At 36.4% G+C, this 25346-nt stretch overlaps 1 protein-coding gene across 25 annotated transcripts in view; it reads right to left on the bottom strand.

The window, feature by feature from the left end:
* The window catches only part of PPFIA2 (PTPRF interacting protein alpha 2), a 460439-nt gene that overhangs the window by 180235 nt on the left and 254858 nt on the right, over nt 1–25346 (bottom strand). For all 25 annotated transcript variants that reach the window (XM_021093032.1, XM_021093042.1, XM_021093039.1 and 22 more), the window contains one exon: nt 13290–13391. In XM_021093032.1, coding sequence (XP_020948691.1) covers nt 13290–13391 — 102 coding nt within the window. The remainder of the gene's footprint in view (nt 1–13289; nt 13392–25346) is intronic.

Below are 25346 nucleotides of genomic sequence, written 5' to 3'. Positions count from 1 at the left end.
GCCAGCCTACACCACAGCCACAGCAATGCCAGATCTGAGCTGTGTCTGTGACCTACACCACAGTTCACGGCAACGCTGGATCCCCAACCCACTGAGTGAGGCCAGGGATCAAACCCGCAACCTCATGGTTCCTAGTCGGATTCATTTCCGCTGCGCCACCATGGGACCTCCGACATAATTTTTAAACTGTCTACTCTGGAACCTACATTCACCCAGAGTTGCCTCTGGTGCCATGACAGAGATTAGGGGAAAGTCTAGTGAACAGTTTTATTCTGTTCCAGACTCTGTGCTCTGATTTTTCCCAGATAAATTTTGCTTTCAAATGTTTTTAAAAAGTGAATTGGATCTTTGTTTTATTTTATAAAGCAGTTCTGCAACTAAAAGAAAATATATATGAAAAGAAAATTTAAAAAACTTATCAGTTATTGAAATTTTACTAAGAATAATACATGGCTAGTACGTTTTATATAAGAGATTTTCAGAAGGTTAGTGAAAAGCATAGGCTAAAAAATAATGCCTAGGCAAAATAAGCAGAAGTTATTGAAACAAAACAGAAAAAAGCAGATGTAAGATGCTGAAGTAGGAAAAGTAAAAAAAAAAAAAAGTTTTCTTTCTTCCAAAATCTTTTCTAAAGCGTGTACTCTAATGAAAAAATTTGGTGTTCACAGTGCTACTGTTAATTTCAGTGTCATATTAATATCGCCTTTCTTAGCGCCTAAGTTAATTTTTCTACATTCTTTCATCAATAATTACGGTTCAAAGTGTTAGAAGTCTTTGCCGTGCTTTTTAAACACAACAACTCCACATATATCTGAGCTCCTAAAGGAATATAGATCAGTCAGTAGGCGTCATATTTAAGGATCAAAATAATATTAATCTATAGTATGAAGATCATACAATTCATATTTTCAAAGAGCTTTTCTTTTACTTACTAATTTCTGATTATATTTACAGCATTCTACTCTCCTGAGTTCTATAGATATTATGTGCGCATTGGTTAAATTTAAGCTATTTGACATAGGTTACAGAGTTTGACTATTTCTCCAACATTATCTGCTATTAACTACACCAGCGTAGGTTCAGTTTCTCAGGCAAACTCTGCTTTAACCACACCAGTCCTTTGGCTGCTTCGTTGGGCGGTCTTTCTGGTTCTTTGGTCTCAGTAAATATCTCCCTCTCAGTAAAGCATTTGCTCACTCCTCCATGTAGAGTAGGTCCTTCTCGTCCAAGTCCTCATAATCCTCCATTTCATTCTCTTGGTTCATTTTCATATTATGATGTGCAATTTCTTAAAAATATTTTTACTAAATGTTATTCTATTTCCTCACTGAAATATGAGGAAATGTGACGATAGGCACCATATCTATCTTTATCTTCTCTCTATCTTGGGTGTTGGCGCAGTTCCTGGCATCTACATATGTAAATATATGTAGATTCTACATATGTAAAACTATTTGTTGAATGAATAGAAAAGATGACAAATGAAGGAAATTTTCCAGTGTACGTTTTAGCCTACATCAGAGCTAAATCTGCAGACATGGTTAACTGGCATTATTTCCTAAAAGCTTAAACTAATCAACATGGTTTTATATTGTATACATTGTATATATTGTATATATGTATCCTTCATATATGTATGTATGTATGTTTTATGTAGATGATACACTTACAGAGAAACAAGACTTATAATACAATGAAAACTGGTTTCCCTAACTGTAAATTAGAGGTATCTTGAGCTCTAAGTAATTTTTTTTTTTGGCTTTTTGCCTCTTCTAGGGCCCCTTCCCACAGCATAGGGAGGTTCCCAGGCTAGGGGTCTAATCAGAGCTATAGCCACTGTCCTACGCCAGAGCCACAGCAACATGGGATCTGAGCTGTGTCCGTGACCAACACCACAGCTCACAGCAACGCCAGATCCTTAACCCACTGAGCGAGCCAGGGATGGAACCCGCAACCTCATGGTTCCTAGTCGATTCGTTAATGACTGCGCCACAACAGGAACTCCGATCTCTAAGTAATTTAATAACTATTTGAGCATCTAATTTTGCATGGCACTGGGTAGCATACAAAATCTTATAAGATATAATTTGCACTCTCTAGGAAAGAGATATAATGTGATAATTATATTAAAGCTATAAAGGTCATCTGTTATTAGAGATTCCCTAAATCTTTCCATCACATTCTTTATATTTGGCATTTTCTCACAATGTCAATCCCACCTTCTCAATATAGATTATAAAAAAACTACAATTCGCAGTGTTTGGTGCCACAGAGCTTCTCTTAATTACACACATGCAAGAAATGAGCCGTATAAATAAGTTCTAAGCCACCAAAAGTGGTTGGTGAAGCATCTATTTTGTTCAGTGGAAAGTAGCAAAGGAATTGTGATTTTATACAAAAGATGAGAAACAATCTTCTTACCGCAATGGAGTTCTAAAATTTTGTCCTGAAAGGTTAGGCTATAGACTGTTTTTGGGTAAGAATTTCTTAATATCTCTTAAAAATTACTCTGCTTAAGCTAGCAAGAGACTGAATTCCATTATCTGCAACTAAGAATGCTGTAACACTCAGTGCAGCAGATGATGCCAACTGTTACCCTTCGCTTCCTTGTACTAGTCATCTGCCGTGTCCTGACATCCCCGAATGTATCAGCAACCAGACTGATATCACTTTTTCCAGTGATACCCCAAGCATAATCCTTGGTGATTTTTATCTCTCATTTAGATTATTTCTCCAGCATACTGGTGTCTAAATATATAGACTTGTGTACTCCAATGGTCACAATTTCTAATTTACTTTCATAACTCACGATTACAGTTTTACTATAGGCTCTACTGTTATCAATAAATGCAACCCTTCTATAATTTAAACTTTTATCATATAACTCAAATCATTACAATTTGAATCATTTACTTTAGATGCTCAAACCCTAAAAATACTTGCATCTTCAATTTCCTTCTCATAGGAATTTATTATTGCTTCTAATCATACTCATGCCCTCACATTCTTCCTAGGTATCTTGAAATCTTTAGTCTTTAAAATCAATCCTTTCCACATTCCTACAACTTCCAGAATCTGACCACGTGCCACTACATCTACAGCTACCACCGGGGACCAACACCCATTATTTCCCACAAATCATTACAATGGCTTCTTAATTGGTTCCCCTGCTTTCCATCAGGTAATTCTCAAAACACTAAGCTGGGCCATTCATACCTCTGCTCAAATCATCAAGGTCTTGTCCTCTGGCTCAAATAAAAGAAAGCCAAAGTCCTTAAAAGTACCAAAGAGACCTAAATTCTCCAAACTCATCGCCTCTTCCTCTTGCTTACTCCAAGTCTAGCTGATTTAGTTTCCTTGCAGTTTGTTTGTTTGTTTGTTTGTTTAAACATTATCAGACACCCATGCTCTCACATCAGGATTTTTGTGCTCTGTACTTTTCTGCCTTAAACATTCTCTTTCAGATATTTGCATGACCATCTCTTTCATGACTTTCCTCAAATCTCAACTTTCAACACGGCTTTCCCTCATCACCTCCTGCACTAAATATCTCCATTCCAGTTTGTTTTTCCTCCTTGTATTTATCCATAGGTAATTCACTCTTAATATCTTTATCTTGTTTACAATCCCCCCCACAAAGAATGTAAGGCTCATGAGGAAAGAAGTACTTTTGTTTGTTTGCTTGCTTTTGTATTTTTTTTTTTTTAATCTTTTTGGCTGTGGCTACACTATGTGGAAATTCCTGGGCCAGGGATAGAAGCCACACAACAGCAGTGAAGACACTGGATCCTTAAGCTGCTGATCCACCCAGTAACTCCTAGAAGGAAAAGTGTGTTTTTATTTTTTTCCCCTATTTTGTCCACCGCTGTATTTTTCAGTGCCTTGAAGATTGGTGCATAGTAGATTCTCATAAATTTTTGTTGAATGAATAAACGAACCCCGATTAAAATAGCAGTTTATAACAACTATGTCTTTAAGTAACAACTCCTCAGACAAATGGGAATCTGGTATATCTGACCCAGACAGATTTGACAAAGTAATAATTAGATTACTATCAAAAGAAGGAGCACTGTCTTACATGATTCATGAAGATGAGTTACTTAAATGACCACCTAAGCTCTCCTGAAATGGGGTGCTTCTGAAAGTAGGACTTTGATGAACTGAGTCATAGGCACAGTAGACCATCTTGAAGGGCAGCAAGAATCTAAGGACAAGGAGGTGAGATGGATGCTTTGAACTGCATTGAAGAGTTTAAAGAAAGAATATGACAACGTAAGGTTTAAAATTTAGGTCAAGATCAGAGAACCAAGAGTTGCTGTGACTGTTCATAATTGAGGCCCAAAGGCATAACAGAAAATGGTAAAGGTAAACAAAGCCTTAGCAGGTGTCATATTTGGAAATCTTGGCACTATTCTGGAAATAAATAGGTACTCTAAGAACTAGAAAAAGGACATCTAGAATGATTCAGATGAGTGTGATTTACCCTAATCCACCAAATCCCAGTGAGTCTCCCTGCTTCACTGATAAGCTTCACCTTATTTGCTTGGTGGCCATAGAATGATTGCATTTAAAAGTTATCTTGCAAACCAAAGACTTTGCTCATCATATTCCATCCAAATACCACTTCTTGCCTCTAGATTTCTACCTAGAATATGAAGGGATAAATTACAAAGTTTAAACTAAGAGGAAAAAAGCCTTCCAAATCAAAAGATATATATAATTTTGCAAATCTGTAATCTCTGAAATCTGGGAATATGTATAGAAATACGCGCTACCATAATATTCCTGGAACAAGAAGGGAAAACCAAAATTTTTGACTTCATTAAAATAGTAGATACAATATCACTTATATGTGGACTCTAAAAAAGGATACAAATGAACTAATTTGCAGAAATGAAACAGACTCACAGACTTTGAAAAACCTATCATTACAGAAGGGGACAGGTGGCAGGGAGGGACAGACTGAGGGTTTGGGATTGGCACATGCACACTGTGGTACATGGAATGACTGGCCAACAGGGACCTGCTGTGTGGCACAGAGAACTGCACCCAATATTCTGTGATCATCCACATTGGAAAAGAATCGGAAAGAGAAGAGATATGTGTATATGCATGATTAAGTCAGTTGTACGGCAGAAATTATCACAACCTTGTGAGTCAACTATACTTCAATAAAACTATTTTTATTAGAGAATCTGGAAGAACTTAGTTATCGACCAACTAGGAGTGGCTATAACTGTTTGCTCCATTGGGTAACTCTAATAACACTATAATAATATATAAATGTATATGTAATTTATATATAGCATAAGTATATAAATATATATCATTATATAGCTTATTTTTATTTATAGTTTTTAAATATATACATAAACTATTATAACTATAACTAATATAACTATAATAGAATAGACGTTATATTTCTATTATAATATAACTATAATAGAAACTCAGAGGTGGCCACATTAGAATCAGTGAAGATGAGAATCCAAAATTACTTGGGTATAAGGTAGAAGAAAGTAACTGAAGTTTTATAGAGTTAAAAATGGAGAATTCTGCCTACCACTTAACTATTTCCATTGAGATGAGAGTGACACTAATTTCATCCAGTCACTGAGAAATACATTAATAGGAAGAGAACCCAGGACCTATGAAATCTCTGCAAGAGTAAATCTTTATAAACATGGGATGAAACACTAGAAATGCTGGTCCTAAAACGGACTCTTTGATTCCCCTGCAGATGACAGACTTACTCAGTGGCAGAGACTAAGTAAAATACATAATCACCTTGGATAATGTGAGTGTGGTTACTACCAGGCAGAATGGTTGGATCCACTGGGATCTTTGGTGATGGCAACTGATCACAGAGTCCCTGACAGGCAGTGAGGACCAGGTTGTAGTAATAAAATAATAATAATAATAATAGTAAATTATTAGTTCTGTATCGGGAGGACTGAATCCTGGCTTGTCTCACCTGACAGTGTCTTGGCCTTCTCCAAATCTCACACCCAGAGTCATTTTACAGTAAGAATTTTCTTTAAATTTAGGGGAGGTTAAATATTCTTTAAAAGCAAACCACACAAACATAACTCTTTATTATATTCCAACCGTGGTGATTTTTTTTAAAGTCCAGTTTCTTTGGTAGTTCTTCTATTGAGGAGTGTGTGTGTGTTTGGGTGGCGGGGGGTGGTGGGGTGTCTCTGTTCCCTCTTCTTGAATCTGGGTGGGCCTGTGAGTGTTTTGACCAGCATAGTAGGTTGGAAGTAACAATTTGTGACTTTTGAGTCAGTCCAAAAAGACAATGCACTCTCCGTCTAGTTGGCTGAAACACTTGCTCTCGGATCCCTGGGCCACCACATCAAAACTCACTCGTCTGAGACGTCTGTGCCATAGATGTCATATGGAAGTTCTCAGATACAAAGACCCAACTGAACCCACCTGTCCTTCTGCCACTCCAGCCCAGGTGCCAGACATGAGAGTAAAGAAATAGACCTTTCGGACTCTAGATATCTGAATCGCTACCTGGAAATGATATGCTAAAGCTGGCCATACCATCTTGTGGAAGAATTATTAATTTTCAGAAATCTTATGAGCTGATGGTAAAATAAGTCATTGTTAAAGTTTAAATTATATAAACTTCTAACAACGAAATATTTTAAAAATATAGTAAACAGTCAAAATGTATCACTTCCTAATTATTTTACTATATTTTACTATTATCTATGCCTGTGGGGTCACTTACCTCAAATGTACATGAATGGCAGAAATACTAAATAATGATTCACCACTGTGCACTTTTTCCTAATTCCACATTCAGTAACATTATGTTGGTAGCTTGAAATCAACTACACTGGGGATATTTACACCACGGAAATTGGCAAACACTGTATGTCAGTGCTTTTTGCTTTTTCTGGTAAAAAGAAATCACTTTCTGGCATAATCGTCACTAGCTATCAAGTCACCCCAGCTGAGAGCCCAAACCTTATGCAGCAGAGAAAGGCTGTCACCACTGTGCAGTTTTTGAGTTCCTGACCCATAGGACTGTCTAATGTTTGTGACCTTACATTTTATGGTGGTTTGTTATGCAGCAACAGATAACCAGAAAATCTTCCCTAAAGGGACCTGCAACCATTGACCACAGTAATAGCTAAGTAAAAGAGAATACCAACATTTCTTGGATATTAACTCTAAACTAGGACTAAATCTTTGGTACCCACTGGTGTGAAGGCTTTCAATAATCTGGTGGAAAAAATGATTCATTTTTTGGATACTGGGGTATTTCTTTGGCCACCATAATATTTGCTCAGTGGGCATAAATTAGTGACCATGCTTTCAAGGATAGGAATTATTTATTGACCTAACAAAATGGACTTTTCATTATTAAGGCTGATATGATTACCACCACGGCCAAACGGCCAAGTTAGTGCAGCCATCAGCCTTGAACCCCTGACACGACACAGTACACCTGAAACCAACTATTCATCTTGAAGCAAGCATAGTACATGAAATTCCTTCCATCAAGGAGGAGGCAGGTGCTTTTTTTTTTTTTTTTTTTTTTTTTTTTACTGTAATAAACACGTTTACAGGATATGGATTTGCCTTCACTAATGGTTATGCTTCTACTAGCAATATCATCTTATTAGATTTTTGCTTAGTCTTGTTATCATACAAAATATTGCTTCTGCCCAAAAACTCATCTTAAGTAAAAGGAGTAATGCAATTGAGTGACACTTCCAGCCATGATTTCACCATGTTATCACATAATTCAGAAGCAGGTGATCCTATGAACTGTAAAGTAATCCAAAGAGGAATCTGTTTTAACTCAAGTTGAGAGATTGCACATTTCCATGTTGGGTACTATCACCTGGAATGAGTATACACTCAGAGTGAGTAATGGAAGCATGGTTCAGTTTCTCTCAGAATATAAATGGGTCTGTATACTGAGGTCCAGGAATCAAGGTTTATAATTGGATTTACAATTGCCAGTAGGATTTTGTGACAAGGTGGAGGTAAATGAATCTTTCTATTTTATTTTATCAATACACAGTACATATTAAATTATTTCCCCATTTTCTTGTTATAGTTTTACCCTGTTACTATGTTTTATTTGGGTATGTTGATTCTGATGAACATTTGAAGTAGCCCAGACGTTACAGAATATGAAGACACAATTCAGATTTAATGAGAACAAGACCGTCCACACTGAAGAACTCTATACATGTAGCTGGATGCAGTAACTAGAGATTATGAACCTTCTTTTTTGAGAAAATGTGATTTTACTTTTGTATGAGAACTCTATTTGTATTGTTGGGTAGATACATAGCGGTATTGCTCCTGTTTAGAGTTTTAATACAAAAAAGGTATGATCGAATCTGGGCGGTAGTTCAGACTGCCATTTCAGGTCGCCCCAAATCTTTTGAGTACACCTTCCACGACTGGTAGGTCCTCACATCCTGAATGCCTCCTTCTGGATGCAGAATCCAAGAAACATTTCTCATGCATGTTTACCACTAGGTGGCAGACATGAGATTTAAGAGTTAGCCAACCAGAGCACCCTGTCCAGGAAAGATTCTGAGGGGAGCCTGATGTGCAAACGTTCTAGGTATGGGGCATCCACTTTGATGGCACAGGTCTTAGCAGACCTGGGACTAGGAAATGTAGTGCTAGAAGTTGTGCCTGGAAATTCAGTTTAGAGATTTCTCATATGTCTTAATTAATGCCTTCTTTTTTTTTTTTTTTTTTTCTCTTTTTGCCTTTTCTAGGGCCACTTCTGAGGCATATGGAGATTCCCAGGCTAGGGGTCTAATCGGAGCTGTAGCCACTGGCCTACACCAGAGCCACAGCAACAAGGGATCCGAGCCGTGTCTGCAACCCACACCACAGCTCACGACAACACCGGATACTTAACCCACTGAGCAAGGCCAGGGATCGAACCCACAACCTCATGGTTCCTAGTCAGATTCATTAACCACTACACCACGACGGGAACTCCAATTAATGCCTTCTTGATTAAAACTGCAAACTGTACTGTTTTGTGCAATTAAGAACTCTCAAACGTATAACAACACAATCAGTTGTTTTTATTTATTTAAAGCAGACTCATTAAGGACTTAAAATTTTAACTTACTCTGAATATTCCTCAATGCCTAGGAAAATATTCCATACAATATATGCTTACTACTTACTTTTTGAATTGAAGTAATAGTGAATGTACATTATCTTTCTCGGAGAATGCTAAAATGTTCTAATCTAACATGGACCTATGAATTTCAAGCTTCAAATGAAAATGAAGAAGAACTTATCTAAGATGCCACTAATAATCAACTAATTTGTACATCTTTGCTGGAAGCCAAACTTTAGGCTAATGTTTAATAAATCTTGCAGAAGGTACTCTCTTTGGTATATTCAAAGGATTGCAAGGACTGAATAACCTTTAATCTATGTTGGAATTCACTTTAAATGACCACAGTCTACACATACATACATGCATATATACACACACATATATCATAGCATATATGCATATACATATATTGCCTAATTAGAAATTTTAAACTAAGTTTCTAAAATACACATCTTTCTACTGGATATAAATTCAGCATAACCTTGTATGCAATTATTTTCAATCACAAGGCATTCAAGTAGAATTGCATTCTATCCTGTAAACTAATTTGGATGCTGTAATGTGGTCACATAATACTAACATCTTAAAATGAAAACCTTCCAGCTGATTGCTTTCACGATCAATCCACTCAACAGTCTTCACTCTCAAATATTGCTTCGATCCCCTGTGTGTATCATGTACATCTTAGAGAGCTGTATGTAAATAGCTGTTGAGAGGGCATATGTCCTTATTCACTTTTGTAATCTATCATATCCTAGTGTAGCACTTTCATATATATGTACACATGAACCCATACGTGCACACAAATATCTTGGCCTGCTTTCAGCTATTAAGGTCTTCCTTTTCTCAACTGCATTGTACTTTCTACTCATTGAGGAAGTAAGTTTGGAGGGATATTGTTATTGGAGGTTTGTCAAGAATGGGAAGGTTTTCTTTAGCAATGTCAGGTGTCTATGTCTGAACATTTATTTAGCATAATTCTTTTGGCTCAAGACAGAAGTAAGGATATAGTAAGGAGTGTTTCAAATTTAGTCTCTGAACTGAAGATAATTAACTCTTTTTAAAATTCATGACCCGTGAGATGAAATTACGGTGTTATTATTCATAACTGACTTTAAGACTAGCTCTTAAAACCATAACTTCTTTTTCAAAGCCATATAATAGTTGCATTCTAAAACACTGCTAATGACACAAACCATCCTTTGAGATCTTTAGGCACAAAAAAAGTCGATACAACAAAACAACAAAACTTTTCCACCCTGATATTAGGAAATAATAACTATACTAATATTTCTAGTTTTTTTTTTACCTTTTTATTAATTCAGATAATTCTGCCAAAACATGTTTCAGTAATCAATTTGAGTATGTTGAAATAATGGCGAGTACGCTATTTTCTGTAAATATAACTTGCTTAGGTATAGTCAGAAGTTTTAGGAATAACATTTTCTTTCATAATTTTTCTATGTTTGCCTTAGTGCAGAAACATTAAACAATAAAGCTTGTTTGAATATTTCTGTAAATACCTACCACAATTTTTAAATTTTTATTTTTTGTATAATCATGAATAAAATAACATGATTTTATTTGAATGTCCTCAATTTAATTACTAGTGGTAATTGGATTTAAGAGCAACTCTGGGGACTATGTTGATTTTTCCTCACTTTTTTTTGGGGGGGGGTGAAGATCAGGTTTAGCTGTAGTGACAAAGTGATAAATGTCCACAACTTTTACCTGGGACATAAGAATGAATAATCATTATTTTCCACATAACTGCTGTAAGATTACTGAATAGACTGGCACTGAATTATAAGAAATTGAACAAACTCTCCTCTTATCTAAATAAGAGAAAACAAACTCCTCTCTTACCCAATCCTTTATACCACATACGACTTGTGAGTGACATAGGAATATGTTAAAACTCATAGCCTGTGATTACGCCTAGGAGTAAATTCCTTGGGTGTGTCACCCATAAATCATGTGGCTGAGGGGAAGTTACTATGTTAGTTTTCCATCAGTTAAATGGGGACAATGAGACTGCGGTAAGGACAATTGGCGTTACACATGTAAAACATTTGAAAGACATGTCACATCTAATTAATGTAAGTTACTACATGATTGTCATTATCATTGCTTGACACACTACAGCAACTTCACTTATCTCCCTCTGAAAATTCTCTTTTCTATTTGACAGTAGATATATTTACTCAAATACCTTTATGATCTATTGTTTCTGATGACACGCAAAATTAACACAAGTAACTACCCACTCATGAGTTCTCTTCGTGGACTATAGTTTCTGTTTCTTATTTATTTCAATTCATGAGCATATGTTAATTATTCAATGTGTAAAGAGTCATGAGTTTGTCAGAACCTTGTAAATTGAGACACTCATTCTATTAAACTTTCCTACAATCTAACACCAATCAAATTTTCTTTGGTGTGAGAAGGAACGTCTAGCTCTCTCTCCATGACCAATAAGTGGGTGCAATAACAATAAGAAATGCTAATGTGTAGAAGGAGAAACTATTGCATAAATCTATTTTTTTTTAAAAAAGCTGTTCTCTTTAGCAACATCTAAGAGAGTATTATGGGGGAAAAGACAAGTTTGTCTGGTTTCCAGCCTAGATATTTTTTGTGGGGTGGGGGAGGTTTTGTAACTTATACAGTTGTTGTATAATCAATATTTTGCACAAGGAAGGTTTCATAAATCTATTTTCCTTGATGCAATCAATGACAAAAATCCTCCACATCATTGCTTTAAGAAAGATTGAAAAATGCTTCCCAGCTTTATTCATGTTTTCAAGTAATTATGATTCAAATCAATGGCTTCAATTCCTATTAACCTAAAAGAGCTTAATGTTTGTACTTTTCTCACTTTGACTCCTGAATGTATATTACAAGTACAACATGCTTTGCTTGCTTTATTACCCAAAACTCCTTTGCAGATGCAATAGCCACAGGTCTTCCGGGCTTCATAGGATATAATATGATAAAAATTGTGTGGAGGCTGTCAACAAATGCCCCAGTCTCTGAAATTAGTCATAGTCAAGAAGGAATAACACACTGCAACCACAGGGTCTGGTAGGCAACTTCCCTTAACTGTAATAAAACTTTGAGTTTCTTCATGGGTCTAACTTGAGTAATTGTGCTGTTGGCCTCATGGCTAAGGGCACAGGCTCTGGGGCTTGGGGTCCTCAGCTTTCAAATCTCTTCCTGCTATTTAATCACTGTTTGTGAAGCTGTCATTTTTATATCAGTCTGTAAGATCAAGCATAAAATGAATACACCGTTAACTGTACCTTATTTTCTCAGCATTAACCTGCCAGAACTCTAACACTTAAAATATTTTACCTAATTTCTACTGAAGTTGAACTACAGACATACCAAAGTGGTTGTTCCTCTATATTCTTTCAATAGAGAAACTTCTCTCATTTATAGGCCATAGGACAAGTTATATATCTTATGAAATGGAGTGACTCTTCCTCTGAGCTATAAAATAAAGCATCTTTGAAAAATTTTAAACTTTATTGTTGTATGGCATGCCATGAGACTGAACAAAAAAATGCATGGGTTTCCAAGAGCAAAACATTGTAAATTCCATCAGGTTCATGAAATCAGAATATTAAATTGAAAGTCTCCTTGGTGATTTTCTAAAATAGAAAAGATATGCCCCCTTTAATTAGGAGAGCCCCATTCCAGTGGTTTTAAGTTTTTAACACTTTACACAAACAATTATTTTTCTAGGATGAGGTGAGGATGAATGTCAGGATCTGAACTCACAGCCCCATCGTCAAAACTCACGCTCCCTTCTCATACCCCCTGACTCCAAAATATTGCCCACCTACTCCAATGGCAATAGTTTGAAACTCAGTATTGAAATCTAGCTCATCTTTGTAAAGTCAAGTAAAGCAAAAGCCAGAAGGAAGACTAACATTTTTGTAAGGCAACACAGTGATTTAGTAGCTGAGACTGTAATTTAGGTTTCCTGTCTTCCTGTTTTGAATTTTGTAGTATATTCTCCATTACTTTAAGTAATAAGAGTATGAGTTGGTGTCTGCTTAAAGTCTTCCTGAGGTTTTAAAGGATTATATTTTTGAGTATAATGGAGATAAGGCACCAAGCTATATATGGAATTAATTCCAAGCAGAGGCGGTTTTATACTTACTCTTGTATTGTTTCTTTCAGCTTTAAGTTCAGAAATTTCTTCTTCCTTTTCTAGAAGTTGTTCCCTGCAGGCATTTAACTCTTTCGTCAGTGCAGCAAATTCCTGAAAAGGGAATAAAAATATTTCAAGACATATTCCAGACATAAAAAATGTATTCCATCAGGAAGAAAAAATTCAAATTATCAACCTTTGAGTGTAAACAACGGAAAAAGGCTTAGTTGACTATACACTGTTTTTATTTACATATACATTGCTTTTATTAAATTAACTTGATTCAATTGATCAGAAAATGCTAGTCCATGATGCTTAATATATACAGGTTATTATAATATGCTGCCTAGATAGGTGTATAAAATATATTTCAAGATGTATCAGATACATTATATATTATACCAAACTCAGTATGATAACATATTGATAATACAGAATAATTTAAATTTGGCTAATTTTGTGAACAACTCCAAAGATCTTACGCTTTCATTTTTACATAGCAGTGTTTAGATTGAGTATTCAGATTCTAAGGAAAAAAACACCACCAACAGTAACTAAAAAATACCCTTAAATATGCTATTCAGAGATTAAGAAGTTTACTTGTTTAATAGAATGAAGAAAGAATGCACCTGTATCTTGCAAAACAATAACTGTATCTAGGATTTGTTGGCATTATCTAAGATTCTCTTATTAACTTATACATTTCTCAGGTTTTCCTTCTGAAATGTAAATTCCATGTGATCTGGACTTTATCTGACCTCACTCCTATACTCATGGTGTCTAAGACATTGGGGGTGTTCAAATTAGTATTTCTGTTCAGTAAATGAATATGGGTAATGTGTTTTGAAGTAGTCCTTTTTCCATGTGACAAAGAGTGCTTTGGAATAATCTTAAATAACTTCTTCCTTCAAAGGGATCAGAGATTATGTAATGTAGGTATTTTTACCAATAGGCACTGTTTAGACACAGTAAAAGTTGCATAAAAAGATGGACAAGACACTTAATTCAGCTATTCTGTTATTCTAATTTACTCTCTCTCTCTCTCTCTATATATATATATATATATATACATGTATGTTTATACATATTTGCTTTTTAGGGCCACACCCACGGCATATGGAGGTACCTGGGCTAGGGATCGAATTGGAGCTGTAGCTGCCGGTCTACACCACAGCACAGCAACATCAGATCTGAGCCGTGTCTGCAATTTACACCACAGTTCATGGCAACACTGGATCCTTAACCCACTGAGTGAGTCCTGATGGATGCTAGTCAGACTTGTTTCCGCTGTGCCACGAAAGGAACTCCACAAACATATATTTTAAAATTATTTTGAAAAATAGTAAACAGACATGTAGCATCATTAATTTCTTCAGAGTGAGTCTCAGGAATGAAACTGTTTGTCAAATATGTAAGTACTTAGGAAAACTTGGTACCAGGCTGAGAAAGCACTGTCAGAAGATCAAAAAGAAAAACAAAAATGGGAGGACAGGTTTGGTTAACCTAATCCTCACAAAGGCAAATTTAGCAAGAAGTAAATGAATGTGATGATTATGCAAAGCTGGGAAGGTTTAGGGTTTACATTTTTGTTTGCTTCAAACCAGTTATTTTGCTAACTTGCTCCGCGTGGCTTCAAACCAAGTGGGTACTTCAAAGACCTCACAGTAGACTTGGAGTTTAGAAACAGATCAAAGAGTTCGTTGTTATGTTTGGCTGGCATTAGAGATGAATGTTTTCTCCTCTGATCGCCGCCTGTTTAAATGTTGATATTCTCTGGGTATGTTATGTAAATGGAGAGTGGAAATAAGCAACAACTAGAAGACAGTAAACACTTCTGTAAAAAAAATGAAATTTTTCTTCATATAAACTATATAGTTTTGAAGGAGAAAAGAAAGTAACAAAGATTCTGCATTGTATATTATTGACATATGGGTATTTAAAGTAATCCCATACTCAGGAATATTGTAAGACAAAGTAAAATCAAATATATATATTTCACATCATACCATTTTTAAACAAAACATATCTCTGATTTGTCTTTCTACAGATTCAGCTTGCTATCTATAGACAGAAAAAAGATCAGAAAGAAAAATTTTAGAATTTTAACATTACGTATCTTCAGGTGGTAAAATGATGAGTGAATTTTGTTTTTAGGCTTTCCGCTGTATATGGATCACCAAACCTCTCTATGATAGCGAAATATCCTTTTATGCTTAGCACATAAAAAATGTAAATCTATGAGGGCACTGAGAAAAATCTATGAGGAATAAGTAAGGAATAAGTAAGCTGCAGCATATGCAGACAAGGGAATATCATCTAGTGCTAAAAAGCAACAAGCTATCATGCCAGGAATAAATCATGGAGAATCTGTAGATGGCCTTGGGTAGTACCGTCATTTTGATAATATTGACTCTTCCAGTGCAAGAGCATGGTATGTCTTTCCATCTGTTTGTGTCATCTTTGATTTCTTTCACCATTGTCTTATAGTTTTCTTTCTTTTTTTGTCTTTTTGCTATTTCTTTCGGCCGCTCCCGCAGCATATGGAGGTTCCCAGGCTAGGGGTTGAATCAGAGCTGTAGCCACCAGCCTATGTCAGAGCCACAGCAACTCGGGATCCAAGCCACGTCTGCAACCTACACCACAGCTCACAGCAACGCTGGATCCTTAACCCACTGAGCAAGGGCAGGGACCGAACCCGCAACCTCATGGTTCCTAGTCAGATTCGTTAACCACTGCTCCACGCCAGGAACTCCTGTCTTACAGTGTTCAGAGCACAACTCTTTTGTCTCTTTAGGTAGGTTTATTCATAAGTGTTTTATTCTTTTTGATGCAATGGTAAACGGAAATTTCTCTTTCGGAGCTTTCATTGTTAGTATATAGAAATGCTGTTGATTTCTCTGTATTAATTTTATATCCTGTGACTTTGCCAAATTCATGGATGAGCTCTAACCATTTTCTTGTAGAGTCTTTAGGATTCTCTAGGTATAGAATCATGTCATCTGCAAATAGTGATAACTTTACTTCTTCCTTTCCAATTTAGATTCCTGCTTTTTGCTTCTCTGATTGCTGTGGCTAGGACTTCCAAAACTATGTTGAATAGTAGTGGCGAGAGCAGGCATCCTTGTCTTGTTCCTGTTCTCAGAGGGAATTCTTTCAGCTTTTCACCATTGAGAATGATGTTAGCTCTGAGTTTGTCATATATGGTCTTTAATATGTTGAAGTAGGTTCCCTCTATGCCCACTTTCTGAAGGGTTTTTATCAGAAATGGGTGTTGGATTTTGTCAAAGGCTTTTTCTGCATCTACTGAGAGGATCATAGGGTTCTGATTCTTCAGTTGGTTAATGTGGTGTATCACACGGATGGATTTGTGGATATTGAAGAATCCTTGCATCCCTGGGATAAATCCCACTGGATCATGACATACAGTCCTTTTAATGTATTGTTGGATTCATTTTGCTAGTATTTTGTTGAGGATTTTTGCATCTATGTTCATCAGTGAAATTGGCCTGTAATTTTCTTTTATTTGTGGTATCTTTGTCTGGTTTTGGTATCAGGGTGATGGTGGCCTCAGAATGAGGTTGGAAGTGTCCTTTCCTCTGCAATTTTCTGGAATAGTTTCAGAAAATTGCAGAGGAAAGGATAGGTGTTAGCTCTTCTCTAAATGTTTGATAGAATTCACCTGTGAAGCCATCTGGTATTGGACTTTTGTTTGTTGGAAGTTTTTTAATTACAGTTTCAATTTCAATACTTGTGATTGGTCCATTTGTCTTTTCTATTTCACCTTGGTTTAGTCTTGGAAGATTGTACTTTTCTAAGACTTTTCCCATTTCTTCTAGGTTTTCTGTTTTATTGGCGTATAGTTGCATGTAGCAGTCTCTTATGATCCTTTGTATTTCTGGGATGTCCATTGTTACTTCTCCTTTTTCATTTCTAATTTTGTTGAGTCCTCTATCTTATTTTCTTGATAAGTCTGGCTAAGGGTTTATCAATTTTGTTGATCTTTTCAAAGAACCAGCTTTTCATTTCATTGATCTTTTCTATGGTTTTCTTCGTTTCTATTTCATGGATTTCTGCTCTGATCTTTATGATTTATTTCTTTCTGCTAACCTTAGTATTGTCTGTTCTTCTCTTTCTAGCTGCTTTGGATGTAAAGTTAGGTTGTTGATTTGAGCTTTTTCTTGTTTCCTGATGTAGGCTTGTATGGCTTTTAACTTTTCCCTTAGGACTGCTTTTGCTACAGCCCATGGGTTTGGAGTGTCATATTTTTGTTGTCATTAGTTTCTAGGTATTTTTTTAATTTCCTCTTTGATTTCTTCAGAGATCCATTGGTTCTTTGGCAGCATGTTGTTTAGTCTCCACGTGTTTGACTATACTACCCAAGGCAACCTACAGATTCAGTGCAATCCCTATCAAATTACCAAGGACACTTTTCACACAACTCGAACAAAATATTTGAAAGTTTGTTTGGAAGCATAAAAGACCCAGAATAGCCAAAGAAAAGCTTAAAAAGGAAGAATGGAGCTAGAGGAATCAGGACCCCTGACTTCAGTCATCAAAACTGTATGGTACTGGCACAAAGACAGAAATATAGACCAGTGGAACGGATAGAAAGCCCAGAATTAAATCCATGCACCTACAGTCAACTAATCTATGACAAAGGAGGCAAGAATATACAATGGAGAAAAGACAGCCCCTTCAATAAGCAGTACTGGGAAAACTGGACAGCCACATGGAAAAGAATGAAACTAGAACACTCCCTAACATCATACGCAAAAATAAACTCAAAATGGATTAAATACCTAAATATAAGGCCAGATACTATAAAACTCTTAGAGGAAAACATAGGCCAAACACTCTCTGACATAAACAACAGCAACATCTTCCCAGATCCACCTCTTAGAGTAATGACAATAAAAACAAAAATAAACAAATGGGACTTAATTAATCTTAAAAGTTTTTGCACAGCAAAGGAAACCCTAGATAAAATGAAAAGACAACCCACAGAATGGAAGAAAATAACAGCAAATGAATCGACTGACAAGGGATTAATCTCCAAAATTTATAACACCTCAGTACCGAAAGAACAAACAACCACATCAAAAAATGGGTAGAAGATCTAAACAGACGATTCTCCAAAGAAGACATACAGATGGCCAAAAAACACATGAAAAGAGTTCAACATCACTCATCATTGAGAAATGCAAATCAAAACCACTATGAGACACCACCCTACACCAGCCAGAACAGCCATCATAAAAAAGTCTACAAGCAATAAGTGCTGGAGAGGGTGTGGAGAAAAAGGAACCCTATTACACTGTTGGTGAGATTGTAAATTGGTGCAACCACTGTGGAAAAAAATATGGAGATTCCTTAGAAAACTAAAACTAGAACTCCCATTTGATCCAGTAGTCCCACTCCTGGGCATCTCTCCAGAGAAATCCATGACTCACAAAGACACATGTACTCCGATGTTCATTGTGGCACTTTATACAATAGCCAAGACATGCAAACCACCCAAATGTCTATCTATAGAGGAGTGGATCAAGAAGATGTGGTACATATACACAATGGAATATTACTCAGCCATTAAAGGGAAAGGAATAACAGCATTTTTAGCAACATGGACGGACCTAGAAATTACCATGCTAAGAGAAGTCAGTCAGACAATGAGACACCAACATCAAATGCTGTTACTTACATGTGGAATCTAAAAAAAAGGACACAATGAACTTTGCAGAACAGATACTGACTCACAGAATTTGAAAAACATATGGTTTCCAAATGAGACAGGTTGGGGGGGGGATGCACTAAGGGTTTGGGATGGAAATGCTGTAAAATTTGGTTGTGATGATTGTTGTACACCTATAAATGTAGTAAAATTCACTAAATAATTTTTTAAAAATCATGGAGAGAACTTAAATGCATATGACTAAGTGAAAGAAGCCAATATGATCAACTGTACATATTGAATGATTCCAACCATAAGATATTCTTTTTTTTAACTCAATGAATTCATTACATTTATAGTTGTACAATGATGATCACACTTGAAAAATAAAAATTATCAGGACAGCAATAAGATGAATGGTGGTTGCCAGGCGTGTTGGAAGGGTAGAAGATGAACAGACAGAAAACAGGATTTTTAGGGCAGTGAAAATGCTGTATATGCTATTATAGTGACAGATACACATAATTAAACATTTGTCCAACACCACCCAGAGTGAACCATAATGTAAACTGTGGCCTTTTCATGATAACATTGTATCAGTGTATGTTCATCAGTTTTAGCAGACGTACCACTCTGAAGGGGCATGTAGATAATAGCGGAGATTATGCACATGAGGGGGCAGAGGGTATATGGGAAATCTCTGCACCTCCCCCTGATATTTTGCTATGAACTTAAAACTGCTCTATGAATACAAAATCTTAAAAGAAACCCTCACTGAAGCCTAGAGAAGTTAAGAAATAGCCCCAAGTTAGACAAGTGGTCCGTGGTATAGCTGGGGTTTGAAGCCAAACAACGTTTCATACTGGATGACGATAACAGTTTTTTTCCTTTCCTGACCACAGTTGTCCCCCTTCTAATTTGTCCTTTATCCATCTTTGAAAAGTTATATTTTCCTCCAGCTCACAAAACCGTCAGAGCTTCCTACTTTTTAAAAAGACTCCAAATTTAAATGTTGTTGTACTTGACCTTGTAGATTTTTCAGAATTTACATCAGGGATCTTCATCACTAATAAGCACTCAAAACTCATCACCAAACTGCTACTCACAAAGTAATACTAGTTTATTTGCTTAGAGGCACTGCTGACTTACAGGTAACTTTTACTTTCTAACACCTCTTAGTAAGTAGGCTATCTTGTCATCTAACCATAGATTGCTTCTTCCTGTTTCTAACTCTGCCTTTCCATTTTCTCATCTCTCCTATTTTCTATTTCTTTAACACACTATTTCCTATACCAGGAGTACTCTTCCCTAAGCTCTCTTACTTATTTTCAAAGGACCAGCTTGCCTTGGTAATGATCTATAATACCGTGTTCAAGTCAATGCACTTATTTCGTTTGTCTCCTAATAACTGAATCATGTGCTCAGCTCCTCCAAATAAACAGCAAGATCCTTTGAGACAGTGTTACCTTGTTTATTTTGATGTCCTCAGGAATCAGCAGAGTTTCTAACAAATTATAGATACTCAATGAATCCTTGTTGTAACTCTAAGTAAATGGCTCATTCTCCCTAAACTTTTAGTACCAAAAACAATTTTTAAAAGGTATAATTAGAGCTATTTCTTTTTCTCAGTGAATTACTATAATTTGCTCAATATGTAACAGGTCTAGAATTTTTTTGCTTTGGGGCTGCTGTTTTTGCCTATATCTTAAATTACATTATATTGTATTCTACATATCAATGGCACTACTGCCTGCTATATTTTGTTGTATGTATTTGAAGTAATACTATTATTTCTCATAATTCATGGATTCAGCTTTACCATTGGTTTATTGGACATATTACTTTGGTCTTATTCATTCTCAAAGTAAAAATGCAAATTTGACCCATATGTTACTTCTCTAATCTAGAGTTTTTCAAACTACATTCTGTAGAACAGTATTTCTACAAGTCTCTCAGAAAAAAATAATTGTAACCAAATGGATTTGTAAAATGATGCATGGTATGTATTTTGCTCTTGGAAATATACTACAGACATCAGAATGTAAGAAACTCTGGTGAAAGCTGGTTTTATGGCCAAGAATTGGAAACAACTTAGATTTCCCTCTACAGGAAAATGGATGAATTAAATAAAGTAAATGCATGTGATGGACTATTGTGTAAAAGGAAGACTAAACTGGCTAGATCTTCAATCGCAGTATGGAAAGACTTCAAAAATGTATTTTTTAATGAAAAATGTGAGAAACAGAACATAATGTTTAACACAGAATATTGTCAGAAGCTGAAAATTTAATGTTAGAGAAAACCTTCATTCATGCTTCCCCATGTCTGAATTCAAAGGAGTCTGTAAGAGCTGAGTCTGCTTTGAATCACCGAGACAGAATTACTAGATCAGCAGACAATCACACATGGTATTCGACAACTTTTCAGACCAGTCATTTTGTTCCCCAAACACAGTCGCCAAAATTCTTACTTTCCACAAGAACCAAAATGACTTTCCCACTCTGTATTTTTTTCTTGGAATTTTAAACAGCGGTCAGGACACACAGTGCCATAGAATACCTTCAGACAGGGGATTATCCTGTTCTTTCTTAGCATATACTCATGTACATCTCACAAGACACACACAGACACACACCCCTCACCTGTTCATGTGAGCACTCTTTACATCCCAGGGAGATGACAGTGAAAGAGAAGCAACTTAAAGTCCTAACCTCAACATGTTTATATACATTTAGGCATTAACTGCTCAAAGTACTTTTACATAGATTGAATCATTTCTAACTAATAAATCCCCCTCAACTAATTCAACTCATGATATAGGATGTTTTTGTTCCTTTAAAGAGAGCAGGAGTTCCCATCATGGCTCAGTGGTTAATGAATCCGACTAGGAACCATGAGGTTGCAGGTTCCTGGCCTTGCCTAGTGGGTTGGGGATCCAGTGTTGCCATAAGCTGTGGTGTAGGTTGCAGGTGCAGCTTGGATCCTGCATTGCTGTGGCTGTGGTGTAGGCCGGTGGCTACAGCTCCGATTGGACCCCTAGCCTGGGAACCTCCATATCTTGGGAGCGGCCCAAGAAAAGCAAAAAGACAAAAAAAGAAGAAAAAAAAAGAACAAAATAAATTTCTTCCTATTAGTGTCTTCAAAAAATTGAATCATTTCTTACAAACCAACCCATTCATTTAATTTGTGCCCAAGTTACAAGTCTCATAAATTGCATAAAATTTAAGGTTTCTCTATTGTCAGTTTTTCACACTAAGTTCTTGGTGTCACCTCTCTTCTCCTGCTCACCTTATCTTCTTCTTAAACTGTCATTTCTTGAGTACTTTTTATAGGTTAGTGTCATGTTTATGACCTTTCCATTTGATATATAATTTATTCATTATGATAACCTTATACCACCAAATAAGAAAACTTCGATTAAAGAGCTTACGTGACTCTAGCAAGGCCCTTGGTAGTTAGTATACAACAGATGAGTGCTGGTACCAACAACACTCAGGCCTATCAGATCCCAAGACATGGGTAACCCGCCTTTGTATCTTAACAGTGCTTCACTCATGTATGCTTGCAGGTGGGATAATGGCAAACTTGAGTAATTCAAGTGTGTGACCTTTTAATATTCAAATAATAGCCCTTAGGTTACTGGATTATTCTTAATTGGTTTTGTGCAAAGAAACGTCTCTTGTTTTGGTCTCTGGGTGTATTTCCAAGTGAGAGATACATGGGCAAAGTTCAGACTGACTCAGTTCCTGTGCCTCCTGACAGTCTATCGAGAAAACCTGCTCAGGTGAGGAGGGTATAGATGCAGCGTTTCCTCAGGCCATCCTTCCTCTTGTCTTCTCCTCATGCCTCTTTCCACTTTGCAAATCACCACAGCCTACCAGCCTGCCCATCTTCACACAGACACAGAACGTTCTATTTTTACATATGTTCACCTTTAAAATGCATTTCTTGGTATTTAATGCTAAACAAAGAAGGACTGGGAGAGACGGCTCACTTCCTTGCCTGATCTCAGAATGGTATGCTTATTTGAGGAGGTTAACATGAAGAAAAATGATGTATTTTCTCCATTGACTCAATGTTTGAAAGGCTTTGACTTAATAGATGAATCCTCACCTCATTAAAGCAGGTCAGGAGATGCTGCATGACAGGAGGGGAAGTCAACCTTTTAATTCAAGTCATTGACACCAGGCAGCAGTCTCCAGAGTAATCTATGACAATCCATTCATCATCATTACAATTTTAACAGTCTTTATTTTTCAATTAAACCTGCATTCTGTGGGCCTCTTAATTAATGAGCTGACAATGGCCTTATTTCCACAACCATGTATCTGAGTAAGCACTGGCTGAGGAATCATGAGTGCAAATAGTCAAAAAGAGAAGGGAAAAAATAAAGGAAGAGCTGGAACTCAGCTTTCCTAAGCACCACCAACACCCTCACCAACCACGAAAAAGCATCTTTTAAGTTTATTCTCCAACCATCTAACATTTGTGCAATTCAAAATAGCTCTGAGGAAAGCATATGGCATGAAAGCATGCTGACTTGACCATCTAGCATTTAAATTAGACAAAATTAACTACTTCAACGTGTTTTTATAATGACTTCCTTGGGCTGTGCTCTTAATTTACTATATTTTGGTGTCTCCTCTTTTGAAAATTGAAAATTAAAAATTCTTCTAGCAATAATTCTTGCATTTGTCATACTTGGTAGAAAGCTTTGGATTTTAAATTTATCTTTATTTGGATGTAACTGGTCATAAATTTACATGTATAAAGATATGCATCTCCTTCCCTACCTCATAGGACATACTTTCTAGAATTAATTAACAGAAGTATTACATTGGACAGATATAAACAAAGCAGCTAAAAGGCTTAATATATTCTATTCTTTAAATTTTATATCTGTACGTATGTCAGAATATTAGTTGTAAATTCACCAGTCTTTATAAACTTAATTTGGAAACAAAAAATTTTTGTTTCATAGAAATCAATACCCTATAACTCCCTCCCTACATATATTTTTTTTCCTATTTTATTTTATTATGTAATCAAATGCAGTGTTAATGACCTCTGGTCTTATAACTGCCTCCTAGACTTGCAGGAGCTCAGGAAAAGCTGTCATCTAAAATTACTGTGTGAAACAGCCCTGTCTCATAGTCAGCCCTGGGCTAGACAGCTCGAAGGTAGAGTCGCCTGCATAACTAATACAATTCGACAGGCACAACTGGACTTTTAGAGTCTCCACAGAAATTGTTGAATGTGGCTGCCCAATTTAAAAGAAAATGAGATTCCAACTCCATGCAAACAATATTTTGTGTCCCCTTGAATTTTTATATTTCCTTATTCCCATATGAGAATGGTTTTGTCTTTTTGCTAAAATTGTATAGTAGAATATTTTATTAATGCATTAATGGTGGCCTAAGAGACGCAAGTCTATTTAAAACCAAACGTGCTACAAGTGACATTTCACAGTAGAGGTGAACAGAGGTAATGGGTAACTTTGTTTTCAAAAATTTTCCAATCAAGGTAACTGACATCATCTGAAACGTAGATCTTTGTTGACTCAAACATAGGTGCTGTTAGGCAGCCTGAGGCTATCTGACCATCAAGTTGTGTTCCCATCACGCCTTGCCTCTATACTCCCACTGAAATGTGCCTGTCTTATATCTTATCCTACATCAATTTGTCAATGTGGGTATAGAGCTGCCCCAGGTATCAGGTGCTCTTTAACAGCAGCTCTTGGACATGATTCAGCTTTACTGTTGAATTCTGGAGAGCAGGTGAGATTATCATAGACGGGTAGGGAACATATTTAGAGGCACTTAACTTGTCAGAACTCCCAAACTGATTACTCTGATATCACTGCAATATGACTTCTGCAGGCCCTAAGTTATCTTGCCTTTGAGGGCCTCTTTGTTCATTAAAAATAATATGTATTTTATGGCTGTGCTGATAGAAAGATTAATCCAGGCTGAATTATATTCATTTTTATTTTTATTTTTTTTGTCTTTTTTTTTTTTTTTTTTTTTTTTTTTTTTTTTTTGCTATTTCTTGGGCCGCTCCTGCGGCATATGGAGGTTCCCAGGCTAGGGGTCTAATTGGAGCTGTGGCCGCCAGCCTACGCCAGAGCCACAGCAACGCAGGGTCCGAGCCGTGTCTGCAACCTACACCACAGCTCACGGCAACGCCGGACCGTTAACCCACTGAGCAAAGGCAGGGATCGAACCCGCAACCTCATGGTTCCTAGTCGGATTCGTTAACCACTGCGCCACGACGGGAATTCCCCTATTCATTTTTATTTTAATTATAAAAGTAATTGAAACATTTTCATGTGTGAGTAAAAGTATTGTGAGGTCTAAGCAGTACTTTCAAATATGCCTAATGGATAGGATGGCCCTATA

This window comes from Sus scrofa, chromosome 5 (genome assembly GCF_000003025.6).
Source record: "Sus scrofa isolate TJ Tabasco breed Duroc chromosome 5, Sscrofa11.1, whole genome shotgun sequence".
In the NCBI taxonomy this organism is placed as follows: Eukaryota; Metazoa; Chordata; class Mammalia; order Artiodactyla; family Suidae; genus Sus; species Sus scrofa.
The sequence above is the reverse complement of the archived record's forward strand: the minus strand, read 5'-3'. Positions and strand labels throughout refer to the sequence as shown.